Source organism: Alexandromys fortis, unplaced genomic scaffold (assembly GCF_014885135.2).
Source record: "Alexandromys fortis isolate MF-2015 unplaced genomic scaffold, M_Fortis_MF-2015_v1.1 scaffold_122, whole genome shotgun sequence".
In the NCBI taxonomy this organism is placed as follows: domain Eukaryota; kingdom Metazoa; phylum Chordata; class Mammalia; order Rodentia; family Cricetidae; genus Alexandromys; species Alexandromys fortis.
In genome coordinates, this window is record NW_026068004.1 from 3,679,437 (window position 1) to 3,703,623 (window position 24,187).

At 47.8% G+C, this 24,187-nt stretch overlaps 1 protein-coding gene across 1 annotated transcript; it reads left to right on the forward strand.

Annotated features, from left to right (window-relative positions):
* Positions 1-518: 518 nt before the first annotated feature.
* Positions 519-23,493, forward strand: Rimkla (ribosomal modification protein rimK like family member A). Its single transcript, XM_050161444.1, has 5 exons — positions 519-801; positions 13,271-13,501; positions 16,744-16,830; positions 18,366-18,569; positions 20,201-23,493. Exons 1-5 carry the CDS (start codon positions 639-641, stop codon positions 20,653-20,655), a joined length of 1,140 nt encoding a protein of 379 aa, XP_050017401.1. The 5' UTR covers positions 519-638; the 3' UTR covers positions 20,656-23,493.
* The last annotated feature ends 694 nt before the right edge of the window (positions 23,494-24,187 follow it).

A 24,187-nucleotide genomic window follows, 5' to 3' on the forward strand; every position in this document is an offset into this window, starting at 1 on the left:
GCTTCACATACCAGTGGAAACCTGTTTTTATGACACCGAGGTTATGATAACCCAGAGCTGGTGCAAACCGGGAGAGGATGCCCAGTGTAAGAAAACGAGACCCCGAGAAAAGCATAAGCATCTTTAAATTATCTGAACGAGAGGCTACTAAGACCCAACTACCTACAACTCCCAGCCCAGGTTGCAGGCCAAGATTAGAGCAGACAATCGCTCTTCTAAGGGTGAAGTCCAGCAGCGGTGCCTGGCTGTGTGACCTTGCCAGGCTGGGAGTCGTCTTTGGAAGGTGCCGGTGGAGCATCTTAGTCTTAACTCTCTGGGGGAGCAGCGCCGCGCCCACCCCGCCTGCAGCTCTTGGGCTCCGGGGGTCGCGGGGGGGGGGGTCGTATTAGCCCCGCCCGGCCGCCGCAGGCTGCGCAGCTCCGCAAGCTCCCGGCCGTGTCCTCCCCGGGCGCCGCGCCGCGCTGATTGGCTGGGCGGTGGCGGTAGCGGCGGAGGCGGCGGCGGCGGCGCGAGGCGATCCGGCGCATTCTCCGGCCGGAGCTGCAGAGGCGCCTGGCGCACGGCGCGAGCGGAGCCGTGGTGCTCGCCCGGGACGCGCCAGGGGGTCGGGCGGGCGGGCGGCCGCCGCTTCGGTCGCCATGTGCGCGCAGATCTGGCTGCTGACCGACCGGCTCATCCGCGAGGACTACCCGCAGGTGCAGATCCTGCGCGCGCTCCGCCAGCGCTGCTCCGAGCAGGACGTGCGCTTCCGGGCCGTGTTCTTGGACCAGATCGCCGTCACTGTCGTCGGCGGCCACCTAGGTGAGCTCTGCTCCGGAAGGGGCGGGAGGGGCGCTGGGGTCCCGGGAGCCAGCGACTCTCTGCGTTGAGCCCCTCTCAGTATTCCCCTCTTTTCAGCACGCTGAGGTCAACAGTAGAGAAGATGCTAAATTCATTTAGGAGACGGGTTACAGGGGCATTCACATTCACCTGAAGCTAAAGGCACCAGAGCTCAAATTGTAGATTCTCCGTGCACAGGTACCCTACCAGACTGGACTTGGAAATGAACCCAGAATTCACAAAATTGTTCTTAGGGTAGATGTTTGGGAAACTTTTCGAGCGGTATTGTGGGCATCACTGATGAATGCCTCAAACTGGGAGCCTAATTATGGGAGGCAGCTGAGCAAGGTTGGGATCGTCTCTGGAGTGTAAGGGGAGAGAGAATGGAGACATTTGGTAATTTTCATCAACTCGTCCTCCTTCCTAAACCTCTTAAATTCTGATTCCAAAATAGTCAAGTACACGCCCTTCAGACTTTACTCACCCTTTCAGTGCCCGGTCCAGGGGAGTTGAGGGGCTGGCCATAAGACATGGTTATCATCCCTGATTCCTCTCAGAGTGTTCTGTTTTCAGATGTTCATAATATTCTCATACAAGGCTGTTTTGTATAAACAATCCATGACTTTGTGAACTCGTGCTCACTGGCTTACAGTCTGTGTTCTCAGCAAGCCCGCGGAGGTAGCCTGTTGTTTCAGGGGATCTGAGGTTGAAGAGGGTTTGACCCTCTTGGATACTTCTTGATGTGCTATTCATATTTCATCTTTCTCTAGCTGGGTAGGAGCCCCTTCAGCAAGGGACAGGATTCCAAACTATGAACAAACTACTTACAAGTGAGATTTTGAGTACATGTCCCTAAGTGAAGTAGCTCGGTAGAACATTGTTCATTCGTAGTATTTAAATCTTTCATATGTTGGATCAGATTGCATGTACTTTTGGAGAAGAATACACAAGTATTAGACACCTCACATTTCAAAGAGGTGTGGTTAAGTGTACAGAGAACCATCTCCCAAACCTTGTTTCCTGAGCAGAGAACCTAAAGAACTGTGTTCATCTCGCAGCTTTCTGTTGCCAAGTGTCTTGGCTTTGCTTTGTGCAGGTCACTTTGACTTTGATTTGGGTTTTGTTTTGCTTTTCACGTTTAATTTTACGTGTCTGGGTAATTTGTCTCCGTGTGTGTGTGTGTGTGTGTGTGTGTGTGTGTGTGTGTGTGTGTACCATGTGCATGCAGTGCCCGTAGTGGCCAGAAGAGAGTGTCATATCCTCTGGTACCTGAAGCTACAGATAGTTGTGAGCCGCCATGTGGGTTCTGAAAATCCAACCTAGGTCCTCTGGAAGAGCAGCCAGTGCTCCTAACCACTGAGCATCTCTTCAGCCCCCATATCTCTTTGAATCTTGTGTCTCATATTCGAGTTGAGGTTCTAAGCTTGAAAAGTCCATACTTTCGTTTCCATAGTTAAGTGAAATAATCAGTTATATTTTGGTAATCTGAATTAAGTCATTAAAATATACATCTCTTCACTCTCAAGATGAGTTTGCTTGTTTATTTTATAGCTTGTAAAGATGTGATTTTGAGATATGGTAGTCAGATTTTCTTATTATTTGTCAGACACATCAGCAATTCAGAAAATGCTCTCTCTGTGTAACTAAAACTCCATTTTAAAGGTTCAGTTGTAAGAAAAGTGAAAGTTAAATCAGCGATTCAGAAAACACTTAAACAATTAAGTGGAACTCATGTGTGGAAATATCTGTACTCACAAACGTGTGATTTCCTTAGAGCCATAAGAAATCTATGGTTTTTGTTGTTATTGTTGTTGTTTGTTTTTTGTTTTATTTATTTATTTATTTGTATTTTGATACAGGGTCTCACTAGGTAGATAGACTTGGCTAACCTGGAACTTGCTATGTAGATCAGGCTGACGTCAACTCACAGAGATCCACCTGCCTCTGTCCTCCAAGTGCTAGGATTAAAGGCGTGCGCCCGCACACCTGGCTCTGTGATGGTTATTTTTACCTCAGTGATGATCCCTAACCGACCTAGATTTGGACAGGACTGAAGCGGTCCTAGAGAAAGCCTCCCCTTTTAGACTCCGTGCGTGAGCCTATGAAAGCTCATCTGCTTCCTTTTCTTTGAGAGTCTGCAAAACCTTTAATCATCCAATAAGTGTTTATTTTCTTAAACACAAAATGGTAAACAAGACTGAAAATGCATATAATTAATAAGAACAACAGTAATCACAGTCATAGTAGTAGGGTACTTACACATACACACGTGATTTGTGCTAGGTCCTTTTTTACTTGTTAACTCTCCTCAACATCAGTGAGGTCATCATTCATACTGCACCAGCTGGAAATTACAGCCGTCCTCTTGGGTCTTTCTGACTTTTCATGTGCTGGCTGATGCTGGCTTCACTGCTGTCCTGTGACTTGGGCTTTCACTACAGTATCAGTCTGAGGTCCCATCTGGTTCCTCCCAGATGGTAGGCTTCCATTCATCCCTCAAATCTAGCCCAAGTCACTATGTCTCCTGGAGTCTTTTCCAAGATCCCTGCCCTGTCCCCATGGAGAAGACACGCTTCTACCTGCCTCCAAACAACATCAGAGTAACACACGTTGGATTTTACTGTAATTTATCTGTATACAAGGCTTATATTCCCCTAGACATAGGGTCCTTCAAATATTTGTTCCATGATTAGTACGTAGTAAGCCTCCAGATAATGTTTGCGGTCTAATTTGAAGGATGAGGCTTACACTGTAAAGTACACAAGACTTATGTGGTTATTGCCTGTGTCTAAGGGGATCATGATTTGGTGTGTATGTTTTTATGGTGAGCTGTTATATAAAGACAGGTTTACTAATGATAGTTAAGCTTTCTGACCGTTCTCAGTCGGAATCATTTGTTGACTCAGGAAAAGGGAAAGAGTTTGACCCGGCCCGGGAAAGGGGGCCGTGCTAGCCTTTGTCTCCTAGGAGCAGCGTGATTCAGCACTCCTTCTGCTTTCAGAGCTCCAAGCGTTGGTGGCCATATCTATGTATTTATTTATGTTTGTGCAGCCCTGGGGGTAGAAGTGAGGGTCCTGAGCCTGCTAGGCAAGTGACCTCCCACTGGACAGCTCCCTGCCGTGAAGCACTTTCTAGGTCAGGTTCCCTTTTATCTGTGCTACTAAAAATTGAGCTCAGGGCTCGATTCACAGGCTAGGCAAGCACCCTGCTACTGAGTTACCGTGCCTTGCCTTTTGTTTTTGTTTTTTTTTTTTTTTTTTATTTTAAGACAGAGTCTTGCTTTGTTTCCGGTTTAGGCTGGCCCTGAATTCAAGCTCTTTCTTATCTGGCCTATGTGAGACCCTGTCTTTAAAAAAAAAAAAAAAGTGAGGGCAGGGGATACTGATCGTGGTCTTCTGTGCCTTTAATCCTAGTGCTTGGGAGTCAGAGAGGCAGGGGAGTCAATGTGAGTTTGAAGCCAGCCTGATCTACAGGAGTTCCAGGCCAGCCAGGGCTACAAACTGAGAAACTTTCCCCAAGAGAAGTAACTCAAGACTTCACTGTCAGCAAGTGATAGTCAGTTATGTTGGGCTGAGGATTGAATAGAAATGACGAGTGCTTATTCTCTTTAATTTATTATTACATTTTAATGTATATTTTATTCTTCACAGCACTCTGATTTCTCCATTTTACCCACGTCATTCAGCAGATGCTAACTGAGTAGTGTGCCAGGCAGTGTGCTAGAGACGTAGGAACAGACATGTTCCTCACTAATTTGTGTGTTAGTGTCTGCTGACTGTATGTAAGGTATTGTTCTGGGTGCCTGAACAACAGCACTGAAAGTCACTGCCTCTCCAGGATTTTACAGCCTATACTGAGGTAGACTATGAACAAGGTAAGTAGACTACACAGAATATTTCTGAAGAGGCTAAAGGGGAAGAAAGCAGGAGGTGGAGAATGGCTGCAATATTAGGGTGACTGGGGTGATCTGCAGCCACAGGTGTTTATAGTCAAGAGCTGGAGGCCATCAGGAAGTATACTGTTTGGTTTTGCTTGTTTTCAAAGTGTCTTTGATGGGGGGGGGTGAGAGCTGCACTTATCTGTGTGTATACAGATTACTATCTAGAAAGCCCTTTGGAATTACATTGGTTTAGGAACGTGGCAGTAGCAGATTCTCTATCTAGGGTCTATGACCTCTCTAACTATGGGTAGCTGAGTATGTTTCCGTCCATTTAGACAGCCTTTGGTTACCGCCAAGATGAAAGTGGCACTGTTACCCCCTTGGGGTCGTCTTTGGTCTGGTCATTGTTGTGGTTGTAGGCTTTACAGCCGGGCAGGAGGACTTTTGATTGCATTTTTCCCTGGACAGCCCGTATAACGCCTTCTGATATTGTGAGAGCTAGTCCTTTAGGAACAGACTTACAGGTCAGTTCCAACTCAGTTCCTCCAGATTCTGTGTCTGAAGTGTGTGGACTCTTCAGCTGTCAGGTCTTAGGCAACCAAGAGCAGTGATGACAGCCTATATTGATAGGGGTCTCCTGGAGTCCCATGGCCAAAGATCTGAAGGGAGGTTTCCCGTGTTTGGTACTGGAGCGTTTGCGCTTATGGGTGGGGATATTATCACCCATGTGGCATAACGCTATTTGATGTGTGTATGTGTATCCACACACACACACGTTTTAGGTGAGTGGATAAAACAATGTTTCCCTGTGACTTTTCCAAACATCCTTAATGTTTAGCTCTCTGTCCCCATTTTTCCTCTCTAGTATCCTACCTCCTCCCTCTGACCCCAGAAAGTGCACTGTTTAGCTGTAGAGAGCAGAATTGCCCGGTCAGGAAGGAGCATTGAGGAGGCCGGTGTGGACGAACAGAGGGAGTGAGGGGCAGACGTGAGGAAAAGAGGTAGAAAGTTGGGGTGGGGGGTGAAGAAGAGCAGCTGCTCAGGGCCTTGTGGGTCAGTGGTGGACACTGGCTTCACTCCTGATGATGGTCCTGCAGAGGTGACAGTGAAAGGATGGGGGACCAATGCATGGCAGTCCCCAGTGTCCACTGTGAAGAGCCGAGCGGGAGGGGCGCGAGAATCGTTCTTGAAGACTTTCTTGTAAAGGGAAACCAAGGGGATACCTTCAGGCAAGAGGCTTTACCTATAGAGGAAGAAACTGTGCCTCGTTTATACGCACGATCCAGTGGAGAAGGAGAAGCTGCATCTCTGCATCCACTGGAGGTAACTACAAGTAGAAGAAACAGGGTCCAGGATGGGCTCTGGGAACATGGCTCTGGGCCGCTCAGGTAGCCATGTTGAGAACAGGCTGGTAGTGGTGAGGGCTGAAGCGGAATCACCTAGTGGGCGTGGCAGTTTAGATGAGAGGTGGACTTTTGGCATGATTTCTGGGAAGGGGGTGGAAAATGATGGTTTTGGATGAATTTGGAAGGCAGGGTTGTGGTTCATCTACTGGATCAAATATTAGAGCAGGTGGAACGCCCGTCAAGGAAGACTGCCCGAGCAGCTGAAACAATAAATATGCCATTTACTGCCGCAGAAGGGATGAGTGAGGAGTGGGTTAGGGAAGGTCTAGTGTCTGCGATGTCCGTGATGGGGGCATGGACTGCCAAGCGAGCCATTTCTGCTAGAGACTGGACGGCAGAAGAGAGGCCCGGCTCAGAGATATCGAAGTCAGTGCATGTGTCTGCAACCCATCCCCGGCCGAGGCAGCTTAGATGGCTTCAAAGAGAGAACTCTGGATGGGGTGGAGGTAGCCAAAAGAAGAAACCCTGGAGAGGATGGTTACCTGGGTTGTTCAAAATGAAAGCTCAGACCACATCAAATACTGCTGCTGTAGGTCAGATTTAAAAAAAAAAAAAAAAAAAAAAAAAAGGAAGGGGAATTGATTTAGCTGTGGACTAGCATGGACCACTCTAAGGCGCTTTCAGTGTGTGATGGACAGCAGCAAAGGGTGGAAGGATTTTTGTTTGTTTGTTTGTTTGTTTGTGTGTTTGTTTTCAAGATAGGGTTTCTCTGTGTAACAGCTCTGGCTGTTGTGGAACTCACTTTGTAGACCAGACTGGCATCAAACTCATAGAGATCCACCTGCCTCTGCCTCCAAAGTGCTGGGATTAAAGATATGTTCCACCACCTCCTGACAGGATTTTCTTTCTTTCTTTTTTTTTTAATTTTTTTCCAGCAGGATTTTCTTATAAAGGGTAAATGAAAATAGCATGGAAGGAAGTTCAAGAGGAAATAGGGATGGGAGTCTTCTCTTTTTAAAAGTTTATTATTGTTTTTAATTATGTGTCTATGTGTGTGTGTGTGTGCACATAGGATCCCATAGAACTGGAGTTGAGCCACCCATCCGAGTGGCCCTATCCATTGATTCATTTCTCTAGCTCCCAAGGGGCCTTTCTTAAAGAAATAATGACAGCTGTATGCTGTGTCCATGGCTCAATAAAGAGGAAGAACCCAAAATCTGGGGAAGGCTGGGTGGTGCTTTAGTGGGTGAAAGGGCAGGAACCCACTGTATCCATCCAGGGGTTACTCTAGGGATAAGAGTGGCGAAGCCATCTAGAGGAGGGAAGGTAATCTGGATGTCACGGACTCAGAGGGGGCAGATGTGACTGTGGGAGCTTTGAAGAGTTAGTTAATAAAATGATTGCAGCTGGCCTTCAAGATGACTCTGAGACTAGCAGACTTGTGTGTGTTTCTCTAGGTATGTTCTATTGCAAAAGAGCACCCAAGACCAGGCTAGTCATTTATCCAAACAAGCAGTAGGCGCAGGGCACTTGAAAGAGAGTGGCTATGAGTTTGATGAGGCTATGAAGGAAAGTGAGGGTAAGACGCGGTGGTGGGGGCAGTGAGAAGATGGGGAGGTCTTTGCATCGTAGCTCCCATTGTGGTTGGAGTGTGGCTGGAGTGGGGCCAGAGGAGAAGCAATCTGGAAAGCTGGAAGGTGGTGTTTATAATTGTGAGACTGCAGGGTGGCCATGGCGAAATGGCAGGCAACATCCTTAAAGAAAAAGCTCCAGAAACCAAAGTGCCCGGCCATTGGAAGGATCCTTCACAGGGACAAGGACAGCCCCCGTATTTATTATAATGGGGGAGTCAGGGAATGGGGTTTCAAGGGTAGTCGGGGTGTGACCCTGGGATGATGTGTGAATTGGCGAGTCGGGATGGTTATGGCATGTGGGGGGGGGGACTCTAGAAGGTAAAATGAAGAGCAGGTAACGCATCAACCCTATGTCTAGGGCTAGGATCTCAGGGGAGAGAGTGAAAAACAGCCTTGGGTGGACGGCAAATGGGGAAGCAGAGTCACTGGGAAGAGAAAGTGATTCAGAAGAAAAAATGTCTTAGTTTGCTCTCCTTTGTTGTGGTAAAGACCACGACCAAAAGCAACTTGGGAAGGAAAGGGTTTATTTGGCCTACATTTCCCAGGTCATGGTCCATTAGGGAAGAAAGTCAGGGCAAGAACCCAGGGCTTCTTTCTTCTGGAGGTGGAACCTGAAACAGAAACCACAGAAGGTGCTACTTACTGGCTTGCTCTCCATGGCTTACTCAGCTTGTCGTTTTTAACATTTTCAAAGATTTGTTTTTATTGCTTTTAATTGTGTGTGTGTGTACTTGTGAGTGGGTGCCTACAGTGGCTAGAGGAGTTGGCTCACCCTGGAGAGGGAGTTAGAGGCAGTTGCCAGCTGCCTGATGTGTGCCTGATGAGAAGCGAAACTCAGGTCTTCTGGAAGAACAGTATCTGCTTTTAGCTGCTGAGTCATCTCTCCATCAGCTGGCTTTTTCTGCAGCGGAGGACCACCTGCCCAGGGTAGCCCCGCCCCTAGGGGGATGGCTCTCCCACGTCAATCATTAGTTAAGAAAATGCCTCACACACTTGCCTACAGGCCAGTCTGAAGGAGGCACGTTTCCAGTTGAGGTTCCCTCTTCCCAGATACTCTGGCCGTGTCAAGTTGATGAAATACTAACTGGTACAGAGAGGAAGGCTCACCAAGAAAGGCCGACAACGGAGTTGAGAGCCCATTGATGTGGTTCAAGAAGAGGCAGCAAAGATGAGCAGGGACGGAGGGTAGGACCAGAAAAGGTACTGTAAGGGCTGGGCGTGGAGCTCCGTGGCAGAGTTCTTGCCCAGCATACCTGAAGGTGCACAGCTGGGGTAGGTGGGGGTGGGGGAGACTTGTGAACCTCTACCTTGGAATCATGATTAGTTTACTGCACAGCCGGGCTCTACCGCCGTTGTAGCGGACATGGATGTGCTACTGTACACACAAATGCAAGGGTTTACTTCTGCTGAATTTAATTCACCCTAATACAGGTTATGGAAGCGGATTTCTTTCTAAGGAGATGTTACTCTGGTTTTCTGTCATTATTGTTGAGTCTTTTGTTTGTTTTGTTGTTGTTTTAAGACAAGGGCTTACCATATAGCCTAGGCTGGCCCCAAAACTACGATTCTCCTGCTTCAGCCTCTGCAATGCTAGGATTACAGTTATGCTGGTTAGTTGATTTTTTTTTGTTTGTTTGTTGTTTTGCTTTATCAATTTGACACAAGCAAGAGTAATCTGGGAAACGGGAACCTCAGTTGAGTGAAGGCCTCAATCACACACATTGTCTATAGGCAAGTCTGTGGGGGTATTATTTTGACTAATGAATGGTGGGATTGGGGGGCTAGCCTACTGCCAATGGTTCCACCCTTGAGCGGGTATTTCTGGTGATCCTGGGAAGTATAAGAAAACAGGCTGAGCAAATCATAGGGAGTAGTCCTCTGTCCTTCAGTGCTCCTCCAGATCACCCAGAACACTCAATGTAGCATAAATATTATGTAAGTAATTTTGGATTCTTTGTAGGGTTATTTTAAAGTGAGTGGAATTTGAACCCAGGGCCTTTTGCATAAATGGTGAGTTATCTACTACTGAACTACACCCTCCCAACCTTGGAAACGGTTGCTCTACTATATTCATATTGTTTAAGGAATAATGTCTAGAAAAAAGTCTTAACATTTTCAGTATGGATACAAATTAAGTTTTTCCAGTGCTTTCTATTTGCAGTTGCCTGGATCCATTGATATGAAACCTGTGGATACATGGAGCTGCTGTAACCCCAAACCCAACATGTCCCTCTGCACAGGGCTAGGCAGCAGCAGAAGCAGGATCAGACCTGTCTTCATGCCTGGCAGAGCCGTTTGGGTTCCACTTTAACCCATTGCCTTCTCCGTTTATTAAAGGCCTCAGTGGGAATGAGCCAGGCCCAAAGATTTACCTTTGGAGAAGAGAGATGAAGTCCTGGTAAGACTTCCTAGGTGTCTGTACCGCTGCTTCTAGAAGCTGAGCTCTCTCTGTGCGCTGTGGTCGGTATTTCCAGAAATGGACTGAACTCTTTTCTTCCTGTGTGAAAATCTGTTTGTCCGTGGGCTCGAGCTGGGATTTAAAAGCTGGATGTTCCCCTTGCTTCTGGCTTCTCTAGGTCGCTTTTCTGTTGCCAAGCTGTGTTCTCATTGAGTGAGAGAAAAAAAAAAGTTGTCCTACCTTGCTTATTGGAATGTCTGTGTCTGACAGCGTCAGTGCCTTGTGTGTGTGGCATTTTGTTGATTTTCAACGCGTTTTTGGCTTCTCTGTCTCACTGCATAGTGATGTGCTGGGCATTCTGTATCTGTTCACCATTTTGATCAGTGTGGATACCTTTCTTTTTCTTCCAATTTTGCCCTGTCTTCATTTTCCAGCTACTTGTTCCGAGGGCTGAAGGAAGAGGGGTATTTTAAAAGGCAGGAAAGGGAGCTATAAACCAATCCCATTTCTGGTGGCCAAACGAAGCGAACCCAGCTGCTTTTTATAGACCAGCCCTGAGACAGTTCTGTCTGCTGGGCTCACCGCATCCGCAGAAGGGCTGAGAAGATGTGACTTAGTAACTGTCCCTATCCGTCCACACCTTACGGTGCTCAGTGAAACACCTCCTGCAGTGGCCAACTCAGAAGTTAGGTCCAAACAGTCCTTTTTGTGAATTTGCTTTTTGTTTGCTAGGTTTTTGTTCCAGAGATTTTTCTTCTTCTTCCTCAGCATAGAACTTCGATATTGCTATAGTTACTATTGTCATTGCCAGGTAGCCCAAGCTGTTGTTGAGTTCTTCATCCTCCTGCCTCAACATCCCAAGGGCTGAGATTGTGGCTGTGTGCTTCCATGTCCAGTTTAGGGAATGGTACTGCCCCCCATGTTTGGCACTGCATCACTCCACACCTCCATCTCTGATGGAGAAATTGTGGCTTCATTTGTACTTTTTGTTTTTTGGTGCAATGAATGTAAAAGGTGTGCTACGTTAAAGCCGCCTACAGAGTGGGTCTGTAGATTGTACGTCAAAGGTTGTCTTTAGAGCATTTGGGAAATTCCTTTGATGTTGGTTAGGATGGAGACAGACCCAGGAAGTCCTTACACATTTCAAGTCCCGCCTCCCTCACCCTATCCGAGGTGCTGGGTGCACCGTACCTGCTGAGTATCCGCCTCCCTCATCCCATCCCAGGTGCTGGGTGCACCGTACCTGCTGAATATCCGCCTCCCTATCCCATCCCAGGTGCTGGGTGCACTGTACATGCTGGGTGCCTAGAGTCAGACAAACCCTAGGATGCCATGGCTGAGAGACACCAAGCAGTTTGTATGGGTGCCTCTACTCCTTGTGTTCCCTGTCCCATCTTTGAATGTCCACCGTTGGGCGCCAGATGAAGGCGTAAGTCACGAACAAGGCCACACCAGTTTGGAGTTATGATTAATAGGGTGTTATTTATTTAAAGGGGAAAACTTACAGATCACCGTCCCAGACAACAGCCATCTGCACAACCAGGAAGGGAGTCTAGTCTCCGGAGGAGCAGGAAGTGAAGAGAGCGAGCAGAGGAAATAGCCGCTTTTTTAAAGGGGAGAGACCACGCCCCAATGGGCTGGTATCACAGCAGCTATTGGTTGGAGGGGCGGAAGGACCTCCCGCAACAGTCCACTCCATTCTAAAGGAGCGGAAGAGTATCTGAAATGAACTTAGTGACGCCTGAATCTGTCTTCCTGCCATTTCTGTTCAATTTAACAAAGATCAAGTGCCTACCAAGCACCAGGCACTGTTCCAGGGAATGGAGTCAGCACAAAACACGTAGACAAAAATCATTTCATGGCTAGATCTGCCCTTTGGTGCGGTGCAGGGGAAGCCCGAGACTCCTTCTGTGCAGAAGTCCTTCAGTAAACGTGTAGGTGCTCAGGCTTCCCTTGAGTCTTAACATCAAGTTGAGCCCTCGATTAATCCAAAGTAAGGCTCTTCTCACGCGTGTCTGTTACAGAATCTTTCAATAAGTATCATTTAATGAATATTGAGTTCAATATGTATTAAGTATTGAATTGATTTTTCATAGGCATTTTTAACTCTGGTTTTGTTATAAAGACACCTGAAAAAACATTCCAGAAAATTCAGATAAAGGGAAAATGCAAAGAAGAGCCGGTCATAGGAGCTCCTTTCTATAATCCTGTCACTTGGGGTACTGAGGCAGGAGAGTGTTGCTCTGAAGCAAAGCCACATGGGCTACATCATGAGTGCCAGGCTAGCCAAGGCTACATAGCAAGACCCTGTCTCAAGAAAAAAAAAAAAAAAGGGAGAAAGAAATTACTTGCAGCCCTATTCTCACTGTTAAAATGTATATTTTTCTTTTTCCAACCCACATCTATTTACATAGTTGAGAACATAGGATTAGTTATTTTGAATCCTGAGGTTGGTGGGGGGCAGTGTTGGGATTTTTTTTTCCCCTCTGTTAAATGAGTTCAGACTGAGCTGGGGTTGAATTTAGGCCTTGAACGCAGCAGGCAAGCACTTCACACAGCACTGCTAGAGCTCTGTTCCTCCATCTAACATTGACATTTGCATAGATGGAATGTAGCTGTGTGTTGATAATTGTTTAGGGGGGTGTGGTGTAGCATGGGCCTGGAATCTCAGCCCCCGAGGCAGAAGAATTTTGAGTTTGAGCTAGTCTGTGCTCATAACTCATAAGATCCTTTTTTCTTCTTTTTTTTCCTTTTTTTTTTTAACGATGATATGGAAGTGGTTGCATACATAGTGTTTCAGCCAGTAGATTTGCTGAGGTTCAGTCACCGAAGAGTGTAGGGATTCCAAAAATGGGCAGCATTGATGCGTTTGCTTCCAAGCCAACTGGCCCCAGAGCAGTCCTGCCTCACGGGAAGAAGGGTCTGACCACAGCTGCGCTGTGACTTCTCTAGCGTGCATCACTTGTGTGTGTTGCGTTCTTTCTCTCTGCTCATTCCCTGTATCACAATCACGCTCTGCCCATTTGTTAGAGGATGGTGCTGTCTTCTGCCTTCTTACTGCCTACACCAGCATACACCAGGATGCCCGTGTGGCTGTCTGAGGCTCTCTTCTGGCCAGATGAGCTCTGGAAGCATTTCTTCCAGTTGACAAAGCACTGGCAAGTGCGGAGCTCACTCTAGCCCTTGCTTGCAGGCCTGCAGCTAAGCCAGAAACCCCTGACCACCTTCCCCGATGTAGTGGTCGTCCGATTATCCACGCCCTCCGTCCAGTCAGATAGTGAAATCACCATCCTGAGGCACCTGGAGAAGCTGGGCTGCCGCTTGATCAACCGTCCTCAGAGCATCTTAAACTGCATCAACAAGTTTTGGACATTCCAAGAGCTGGCTGGACATGGGGTCCCCATGCCAGACACCTTCTCCTATGGTGAGTCTCCCCAAACACGTCACTCCTTTCCAAAACACTGGTGTATCCCCCCCCACTCCCCGCCTCCCCAAGCCTCCCTGTGTCTCTGGTTGCTTTTTCCCATGAATCTGCCTGCTTATCTTTAGGAAATTAACATATTGACCTCTGACTAATCCTTCTGTGTAAACTGCCTTGGCCACTTTCTGTTTCTAGTCATTCAGTAAATATACACCAGCCACATAAGAGGCTGGCTTAGTCACTGTCCTATGGCTGTAAAGAGACACCATGACCAAGGCGACTCTATAACAGAAAGCATTTAACTGCGGCTTGAGAGATTTAGTCCATTATCGTTGTGGTGAGGACTGTGGCAGCAGGCAGGCAGCCGGGGTGCTAGAGAAGTAATTGAGAGAGCTACAGCCTGATCGGCAGGCAAGAAAGGAGACAAAGCCCAGTCCCGTGACACACTTCCTCCAACAAGGCCACACCTCCTTACCTCCTTATCCTTTAAATCCTATCAAAGAATCCTCCCACTCCCTGGTGACTAAGCATTCAAATATGGGAGCTTAGAGAGGACATTCTTATTCAAACCACCACAGACACTCAGTGCTAGGGCCAGACTGGCCTCAGAAACAAAAGGCCACAAATACACAGGCAGTTTCTGTGCAGTAAGGTCAGTGTTTAGGTGAGAGAATTATTGCCTTTGGGTGGTCCAGGTCATTGGAGAGGTCTGAAGGGCAGACTTCAAGGACCACTTCCTTAAAGAGGTAGTAGCATTAACTCAGCTAAAGACAACCTGTGAAAAGCAGGGCCAGGAATAGAGAGCAGAAAAAGGGCCAGAGGTAAAGAGAACTCGATTAGCTGTATTGCCAGTAGTTGCAGAAGGTTAAGGATGCTCGAGAGAGAAGTGAGGGCTTAGACGGGAAAGATAAAAAAGAGGCAGCAATGCCAAGGAGATAGTGGTGTCTCGGGACTGACACTACTTTTGTCAGGAAGTACCCAATCAGAGTCACCCCGCAGGTCACTTTGGCCACCACACGGAGAGAATTACACAAGACAAGGTAGAGACAGGGTAGGCAGTGGTAAGCTTCTTCAGTGAGTCAGGAAATGGTGTTGCCAGCTTGTGGATATGCAAGCAGAGTCAGGAATCGCAAGGGCAACAGGCATAATAGAGCAGAATGACTGTCTGGGGGTGGGGGAAAGAACCAAGGTGATAAGGGTCTGGCTTGGGTCACCAGGTGCCAACACAGTCATGGACTGAACTGGAAATAGGAAGAAGCAAACTGGTTGTCAGGTGTGTAGCTGGCAGGGGAGATGGTTTCGGTGGAGAGCTTGGTCTGTTTGAAGCACTTACAGTCTGTGCAAGGGAAGCTGCTTGGGAGGCGGTGAGCAGCGGGCTCTGAAAGGCTGGGAGCGAGGAATTGGAAGTCCCCGTTATGCTGAGTGAAGTGCTGGGCATAGGAGGTTATTCAGTGTGAGCGTGAGGGATGAAAGGACAGAGGGCTAAAGGGACCCTTAAGGGATCTGACGTGGAATGCTTATGTTTTATATATTTATTACAGTGAAAAGATAAAATTGAGCTGTATGTGGTAACACATGCCTGTAATCCTGGCACTTGGGAGGCTGAAGCAAGGAGGACCATACGTTTGAGATCAGCCTGGGTGTCTTAGGCAGGGTTTCTGTTGCTGTGAAGAGACACTGGTGACCACAGCAACTCTTAGAAGGGAAAACATTTAATTGGGGCTGGCTTACAGTTTCAGAGGTTTAGTCCCTTATTGTCACAGTGAGAAAGAAACATGGCAGCATGCAGGCAGACATGGTGCTGGAGAAGGAGTTGAGAGTTCTATACCGTGATCAGTAGGCAACAAGAAATAAACTGGGCTGCACTGGGCATAGCTTGAGCATTTATGAGACCTCAAAGCCCACCTCCACAGTGACATACTTCCTCCAACAACAGTGACACACGCCTCCCAGCAGAGCTCCTCCCTTTGGACCAAGCATTCAAATACACGTGTCTAATAGGCCACGCCTATCCAAACCACCATACTAGGCTACAAAGTGAGATCATCTCAAAAAAACACAAAAGAGTAAAACAAAATAAGATCGAGGGGGGAAAAAAAGAGGGAGTCTTTTAGGGAATGGATGAAGAAGCGCTTATAAAGGGAACTAGGTAGGTGCGGTTTGAGAAGCGAGGGGAAAGCAGAGAAGTCACAGAGGCCAGTGGGAAGGATGACATCATCAAAAGCCCACAAGGCTCCTATCCGACAAGAAGACCTCTTCCCCATGGGAGAGGCGTGAAGAACTGAAGGGGAGCGAAGAGATGGAAACCTCTAACTCCCCCAACAGCTAGGTGGTGGGTAGCAGGGTTGTGTGGGATGGTGTGGGCCCAGCAGCAGGACTTCATTTGTTTAGGATGGGAACGAGTTGATCCCATGAGGAAACATGAGTGGAGATGTAGAAAGTCGAGCCGAAAGGACCACCGTGATGGCACAAGACCTACTAGAAGTTGCCTACTGTTGCCTGCTACGTGGCCCTCTCCACAGCTTGGCATTTTCCTGCTTCAAGGCCAATAGAAAACTCTGAAGTTTTGTTTCCTTTTAGAGGGTTCATCTAATTAGAGCAGACCCACCCGGAATCATTGACCATCCCTGCTTTGATGGGCACAAGGGTAATAGATTATTCATGTAATCCCAGGAGTGATCATCTGTGCTCTCATAGTCACTGGTCTCTCCCACTCAAGAGAAGGGACTGCACAGAGGAATGGTAGGTGCCTGGCACGCTATCCTAGGATTCTGATCCCACAGACATTGTGAAGGAACTGCCTGTAACAATGCCACGAAGATGGGCTGGAGAGATGGCTCAGTGGTTAAGAGCATTGCCTGCTCTTCCAAAGGTCCTGAGTTCAATTCCCTGCAACCACATGGTGGCTCACAACCATCTGTAAAGAGGTCTGGCGCCCTCTTCTGACCGTCAGGCATACACACAGACAGAATATTGTATACATAATAAATAAATATTTAAAAAAAAAAAACAATGCCACGAAGATTATAATAACCGATGTGGCGTTTCCGGGTATATAATGTGGCTTGACGCTGGTAGTAACTTTCCTCTGTGCCTGCCTTGTACATTATACAGGTATCTAGTTAGTATCTGCCATGTTTGGATGGATTTGACTAGATTTCACCAGAGCATTCTCAGGGGGCAAGTGCTGGGCCAGCCTCTGCCCCATTGCCAACACTTTATTGATTCTTGCTTTTTCTTGGCAGGTGGGCATGAAGACTTTTCTAAAATGATCGATGAAGCGGAGCCCCTGGGCTACCCAGTGGTGGTGAAGAGCACACGGGGACACCGGGGTCAGTGGTGCTGCTGGGAAGCCAGTCCGTGTACCTGCAGTTCTGGGCACAGGGATGCTGTGCACACTCAGAGTGTGTTCTGTCACTGACAGTCCCCTTTCTCCTTTCGTTAGACTCCCATCTCTCCCGAGCTCCCCTGAGCAGATTTAGATTCTCAAGTTCACAGCCAGCACGCCTGCGCTTTCTCTGGAGTAGATTCTCAAGGAAACAGATCTGTTCTCCCTCTCCCAGTCCCCACGTTACCTCTTATACCAAGCCCACTTTCTCATCATGGCGCCAAGGCCTGTGCAGATGGCTGTTGTCAGGTCTCTGTCCCACCCGGTCCTGTAGCCGTTCAGTCCCAACGAAATACACAGAGGCCGACATTATCAGTGAGGCATTCTCATTTTGCTACCCCTGCATCTGGGTGATGACTGCAGACTGAGCCTTTCCTCTTCCAGAATTCTCCTATTCTGGTCGCCCTGCCTATACTTCCTGCTTGGCTACTGGCCAATCAGTGTTTTATTAAACCAGTACAAGTGATAAATCATACAGGGTGCAAGACCATTGTCCCAAGACAAGAGCTCTGAATCTGATCTCCTTTGTTTAGCTTTTTTTCTGACCATTATCATAACAACTTGTAACCAGCACTCTAGACAAAGACAAACATCCATAATCTATTTTTGGGGAATATGGGAGTAGTTTTCCAGGCTACTTCCTGCTGATTTGGGACACTAATAATCTTACAGGGACCTAAAGAATATTTAGGATTATGGTCAAGTCCTTACTGGAATATTCTTTGAGGCTGGATCATCTTAGCCAGCATTCTTTTTTTTTTTTTTTTTTTTTGGTTTTTCGAGACAGGGTTAATGTAAGATGTAAGAGCTAGTTAATAAGAAAGCCTGAGCTGATAGGCCAACCAGTTAATAATTAATGGAGGCCTCTGTGTGTTTCTTTGGGACTGAACAGCTGCAGGCCGGTCTTGAGGCAGTGGCATGGACCTTGTGGGCCTCTTACTGTGCTGTGGTTGTCCTCTTTGCAAAACTCTCCAACCACACTTGAGATTCTAAACTGTATTCAATTAATTATGTTCTGTAAACACAGATGAGTGTCTGCCCTGTGTACTAAGCCCAGTGTGGGGTTCAGAGCAGAGAGAGAGAGAGCACTAGACACAGGCCCTGTGGCACCTTAGGGTGATGGGAAACACTGACTGTAGGTGTCTTTGAGATCTTGTTTTGTCCCTCTTTCTGAGTTTCTGTACTACTTTATAGTTGCATTTTCAAAAAGAAGCAGGCTCAAGTCCCACCCTGTAACTCAGCATTCTGGGGAATTAGGAACATGGGTGCAGAGGAACATGAGATGGTGAGGTTAAAATCTGAAAGAAAGAAAAAATAAGTTTCAGCACTCTTTGAGAAGAAAGAGTTTCAGAGAAATGGGAGGGGCCCATCCAGGGGAAGTTGAACCTGTTTGGGGCAGGGAGACAGGCCGGGGAGGTAGGACCACAAAGACCGGCCGACAGCTTCTCCAGCTCTCACTCTTCGTCTCTCTTCTTGAAGGAAAAGCTGTTTTTCTGGCCAGAGACAAGCATCACCTCTCTGATATCTGCCACCTGGTCCGCCATGACGTGCCCTACCTGTTCCAGAAGTACGTGAAGGAGTCGCACGGGAAGGACATCAGGGTGGTGGTGGTGGGTGGCCAGGTGATCGGCTCCATGTTGCGCTGCTCCACCGATGGCCGCATGCAAAGCAACTGTTTTCTAGGTAAGATGGGGGAGGGCTGGAGGGCTCTGACCTTACTGGGCTCTGTGGCCTGCCCAGTGAGCGATCTCTGCTCCTGGGTCAGACCTTCTGCTGATTGTGGATCTCACAGGAAGTCAAGGGCTGAGCCAGAAGACACAGTCCCGGGTGTCAAGACACTGAACGAAGTCTGACACCTTGTGTGTAGATGTTAGGACTCGAGGATGGGTTGTCAGGGGAGTGACGGGAGGACCAGGGAAAAAGTCCATTTAGTAAGGCCTGGAAGGCACCAGGAAGGAGCTGAGGAGACTGCTTTGACAACTACAGCCACTCAGGTGACCAAAGGCCTTTCAAGTGTGGCCATCCTATGACCCTGAGAGCCCCAGAAGCTGAGTGCAGCCCAGCACAAAGCACAAACTTACTAAAACATCAAGATTTTTTTTTTTCAAAAATTTTTGGTGTGTGTGTGTGTGAGAGAGGGGGGCGGAGGGAGGGAGGGAAAGACTGACTGACTTGATTGCAGTGAAGCAAGGCTGCAGTCAGGAGGACCTTGTATTCTCACATTTTAATTGAAGATTTCCTTCTCTTCTCATGCACAAAGCTGCCAGAGAGCTGCAGTTTTTATTCTGACTGAGTGCAGAAGCCCGTCCCTTTAGCCTTCTCGGAAAGCTCGTTCTCTATCGCAGGAACAGAGACAATAACAAGAGGGACATAACAACGTCCTCGTCCCTATCTCAAAACTATGGTCAACCTTGGTGAATGAATTTTTGTTGGTAATTTGGAAAAAAAAAAAGCAGAAAAAGAAAAGCCCTATTTTTTTTTCCGGACTCAGCAGATGCATGCCCCAAGTTCATTGACTGCCCAGTAAAGGGGCTCATTTGCTGGTTGGGTCTCGCTTGACTAGAAGTCCCCAAGTACCCCATCTCATCTTCAGTGGAGTCCAGACAACATATTATGAATCAGTTCTTGCCTGGGGCTAGCACATGACCCAGAAGCTGTGAGATACTCTGGCCACACAGGCATGTGCAGAGCTGCATGTGGATCCTTGTATGTGTGGGTACACATGATGTGTGAAGACCCCAGGTTGATAGATTTTTATTATTATTACTATTTATTATATTCCTTTTTCTGGTACTGGGGGTTGAACCCAGAGCCTTACACATGCTGGATAGGCGTCCTGACACTGAAGCTCAGCCCAGCGTTACTAATGATTATAAAGTATGTTGTTCCTGTCCAGTATATGATAGGTAGATTATAAGCTAGATGAAAGGTAGATTATAATTTTTCATTTCCCTAGCAGCCATTTATTGAATACACACTGTGTATCAGGCACTGTGATTTTCTAATATTTCTTTTTAATTTTTGTGTATGTGGGTGCCCATGGGGACCAAGAGAAGACATTGGAGTCCCTGGAGTTATAGGTAGTTGTGAACCACCTGAAATGGGTGCTGGGAATCAAACTAGAGTCCTCTGGGAGCTCAGGCAGTGCTCTTAACCACTGAGCCATCTCTCCAGCCCCAACATTCTGAAATTTTAAGTAGCACTGAATAGAAGTACTTGTGTCGCTAGCCCTCCGTCACCGGTCTCCTCTCTCTCCAAGGGTCATCAGCGAGTGTGGCATTTGTCACCTTCGCATTGCTGTGCTTTCTCCCCAGGTGGTGTGGGCGTCAAGTGCCCACTGACAGAGCAAGGCAAGCAGCTGGCTATCCAGGTGTCCAACATCCTGGGCATGGATTTCTGTGGTATTGATCTTCTCATTATGGATGACGGCTCCTTCACGGTGTGTGAGGCCAACGCCAATGTCGGCTTCCTAGCCTTCGACCAGGCATGCAACTTAGATGTGGGGGCGATCATTGCAGACTATGCCATGTCCTTGCTGCCCAACAGGCAGACGGGGAAGATGGCCATCCTCCCCGGACTGTCAAGTCCCAGGGAAAAGAATGAGTCAAATGGCTGTGCTCCGGCTCAGGGAGTTGAGAATGTCTATACCATCAATAATGGGTCTACCTCTAGTGAGAGTGAGCCTGAACTGGGAGAGGTCCGGGATTCCTCAGCAAAAACGATGGGGGTCCCACCTCCCCATGTTGCCCGAGCCTGGTTACAACATTAACAGAATTGCTTCGGAACGCCAGTCAATTCCTGCTTTTTTTTTTTTTTTTTTTTTTGGCAGCATTTAAACCAAATCCTCCTGCTTTCCTGAGTAGTGTCCAGTGAGTAAGATCTGGACTAATGAGATTTCATTTGCACAGAAACTAGAAAATCCTATCTAGGCACTCAGCATTCTTTCTAACAATTGTTTGAACAAATAGCCTAGCTTTGTGGTTTTTATGAAGACTCATATATAAAAAAAACATAGTCACTAAGAACAACATCCCAAATAGTCTACCCGAGACCAATGTCTACTCGAGCACTTGGCCGGAGTGGTAGGCTTTAAGGTTCTGACTCTGCTGCTGCTGTCCCAGCCCTAGCAGCAGCAGGCATGAGCTTGGCTCCCAGAAACAGTTCTCACATGCATCCAGGAGACGGAGGCATGTGCAGGTAGGCGGGATGCTCAGAGAATGTGATTAGAGGATGTCTCTCCCCCCCCCCCGCCCCCGCCCCCGTCACCATCTTACCACACTCCTCCAGCACTCAGGAGCACCTCGCCAACCGTCTCACCGAAGCGCTTTCCCAAGGTGAGGTGGAACGTTCTTTGACCTCATCGGTTGGCATGTGTCCTGCTTTGTAACAGGACGTTTCTACAGATGGCTTTGTCACTCAGACTTCATACCCCTGCTTCACCGAATGCCAGCTCTAGCAGCTTCACGCACCTTTGCTGCCTTTGGCCTCAACTGGAAACGCATCTGGATGAGCTATGGCCACACAGTTTGTTTCTTGTGTACCAGAACCCAGCGCTACAGACTTTTCTTTTCAATGGACTCTGCTCACTCGTCGTCTGGAAACCAGTGGGATTTTACTACAGAAAGCAACTGGACAATGACTGTTCTCCCCTCCCCCCCGCCCTGCTTCTGGATGTCCTAGACTCCAGGAACCTGTCCTTACCCTTTTTTCCAAATTGGGGAGACGCTGGTATTTGTGGAGGGGTGAGCGGGGCTTTTGTAGACATGATACCAAATGCTTCCCATTTTAACTCTTCAAGCAGTAGATGAGATCTTTCTCTTGGGAGAAATTGTGGAGGTGGAGTTTTGTGTCCCTGCTTATAGGAAGTCTAACGGAAGACAAGCAGCGACCAAATGCACCTGAACAGGTGCATCCCGGTCTCACCTCACTGCAGTTACCTGGGAGGCCGCCCTGTTGAGCCTCTATTGCAGGTGCCAAGAATATTGAGGATTCCTATTTGGGATGACCTCAGAAGCCATCAAAGCAATGAGGCCTCATAACTATCAATGGGCCTTGTTTAGTTTCTTTTCCCCTCCCCCCACTCCTGCTACCTGCCAAGGCAGTGCCAGGTCTCACCACCCATTGCGTTTGCCAGATGAAATGCTCTTTGGCTATTAAATATTTTAGACCTACCCATAAAGGACAAAGATTTGCCCACTCTGAGGAAACATATAAGCTGACAGTTTCCAAAGACCGTTGTAGAAATGCAAGTTGGGTCTACTACACCGGAATAAACACACTTTCCTTAAGGCGTCTACTTTGAAGGCAGCACCACCCGAGAGTAAGTGCAGGCACACAATTCCTAGACTTACTCTAAGTGTAAAGTCTGTGTAGTCAAAACTGGAACATTTTTTTTTTCCCGCAACACATTTAAATAGAAATTGGCCTTTAAAATAGGGCAGTTAAAACCAGATTTCACCAAGCAACAGTCGTACAAATGAAAATTGTGGTGCCGTGCCATAGAGAGGCCCCACCTCACAGCGGTCGTGTCTGTGCAGTCTCACCCCTGGATATATGCCACTGAACTAAAACCCACGTAATGTGTATGGTTGAAAACCGATAACACTTCACCCTTGTAGACTAAGAACCATATCGTCCTCTTACCACTCAGGGCTCAGGATGGCTTTAGAAGAAGGCTAATTATGTTCTCTTGCTGCTGGAAGTGGTCAGATGTGAGCCACGAGTTGGCCCCTTGGAAGCCACACTCATGCACGGCCACTATCTAGTGCGAGACTCCTCTCATTGGTCTGAGTCCACCAAGGCCCTGGGAGAGGAGCTCTGACTGTTCCCAGATTCCTTTGCCAAAGGAAGCCCGTTTCCCAGCTGGGAGAGATGTCTATCATTGGTGTCCTTGCCCCAACTAACCCTGCCTAGAGGCAGAGAGAGCTGACTCACCTGGATCCTAGCCCTGCTCCAGGATGTCCATCCCACAGCTGGCCGTGGACAATCATTTGAGTCTCAGCTTGGTGGCCTGGCTATTCTTGCCACAGCTGCCTACCCTTGCTGTGTAGAACATGGGGAAGCAGAACCAGAGTCTGGTTCTGGTTCTGCTAACACAGCTGACCACCTGAGCTCTGTCTCCGTAGTTCCTCTCCGCAGACAGGGGAAACGGCCTATTACATTACCTCTTGGTGCACTCTGAGGTTGGAGTGAGTTAACAAGCACAGCCGTGCATTTGTGGGAGGTGGGGACAGACACCTCCTACACGTAGCTTTATGTTTCTTATTACTCCTCTGAGAGTTAAAAGATGAAGAGACTTAAATTCTTGGCATTAGCCAACTCAACAGTAGTATGGGCCCAGAAAGAATACAGCTTCTTAGAGGCCTTCCTTCTAGCCAGAGGTATTTCACAACCTGAAAGGAGTAAGGCTCTTGGGATAGCCTGAGAACCTGGATGTATCCTGTCTAACCTGAAACCCTTGACTCATGTATACCAACACCAAGTCTTCCACTGTAACACAGATTCGGGGTGTGTATATGGTCTTCCCACTGTCTGGTAGCAACATCTTGAAACTGGTCAAAACTTGAATGTCAGTAGTTCAGTCACTCAGAATATACACGATTCTGCACTTGGGGAAAAAAACGTCTTCAGTTGTCTTGTCTGAGTGTGCGCAGGGCGAATGGAGGGTGGGCTGGAGACCTTAGGTCTTTAGAATGTGAGAAACGGCCTGAGTGAATCCTGGGCCGTCAGTGTTGCTGGCTCAGCACTCCCACCTGGGCATTCTCAGGCCAGACAGGCCAGGCTGCGGAGGAAATCGGGATCACCTGGAGCTCTATAGGGAAGGGGGGGGGGAATGGACACCCTGCAAATATAGGAAAGATGGAAGCAGCTAATTTGGGAGACAGACTGGGTTCTAGGACCAACCAAGTCCCAGAATACTGTGCACTTGTCACTGCTCTCAGAGTTCATGTTCTTAAATCCTGATAGAAATCCTGGTGGTGTGACAGGAGAGATAGCTTGGTAGTTAAGAGCACTGGCTGGTCTTCCAGGGGACCCAGGTTCGATTCCCAGAACACACACACACACACACAACTATAACTCCAGTTCCAGGGGATCCGACACCCCCTTCTGGCCTCTGCAGGCTCTAGGCACACACATGGCACACACATACACACACACACACACAGACAAAATACCCATACACACAAAAAAGTTAAAATATCAAAAAGAAGGGTTGTTGAAAAAAATCCCTGATGTTGCTGTTGGCTTAGGAACTCAAGGTTCATACGGATAATTGCGTTAAGAAATGCCTTAGTTACTTT

What these genes read in the sequence shown, in the direction of transcription:
- Rimkla (XM_050161444.1), top strand. Translation starts at nt 639, where the DNA reads ATGTGCGCGCAGATCTGGCTGCTGACCGACCGGCTCATCCGCGAGGAC. An exon ending in GCCAGACACCTTCTCCTATG is followed by an intron (nt 13,502 to 16,743) that starts GTGAGTCTCCCC and finishes TTTTCTTGGCAG; the next exon opens with GTGGGCATGAAGACTTTTCT. An exon ending in GAGCACACGGGGACACCGGG is followed by an intron (nt 16,831 to 18,365) that starts GTCAGTGGTGCT and finishes CTCTTCTTGAAG; the next exon opens with GAAAAGCTGTTTTTCTGGCC.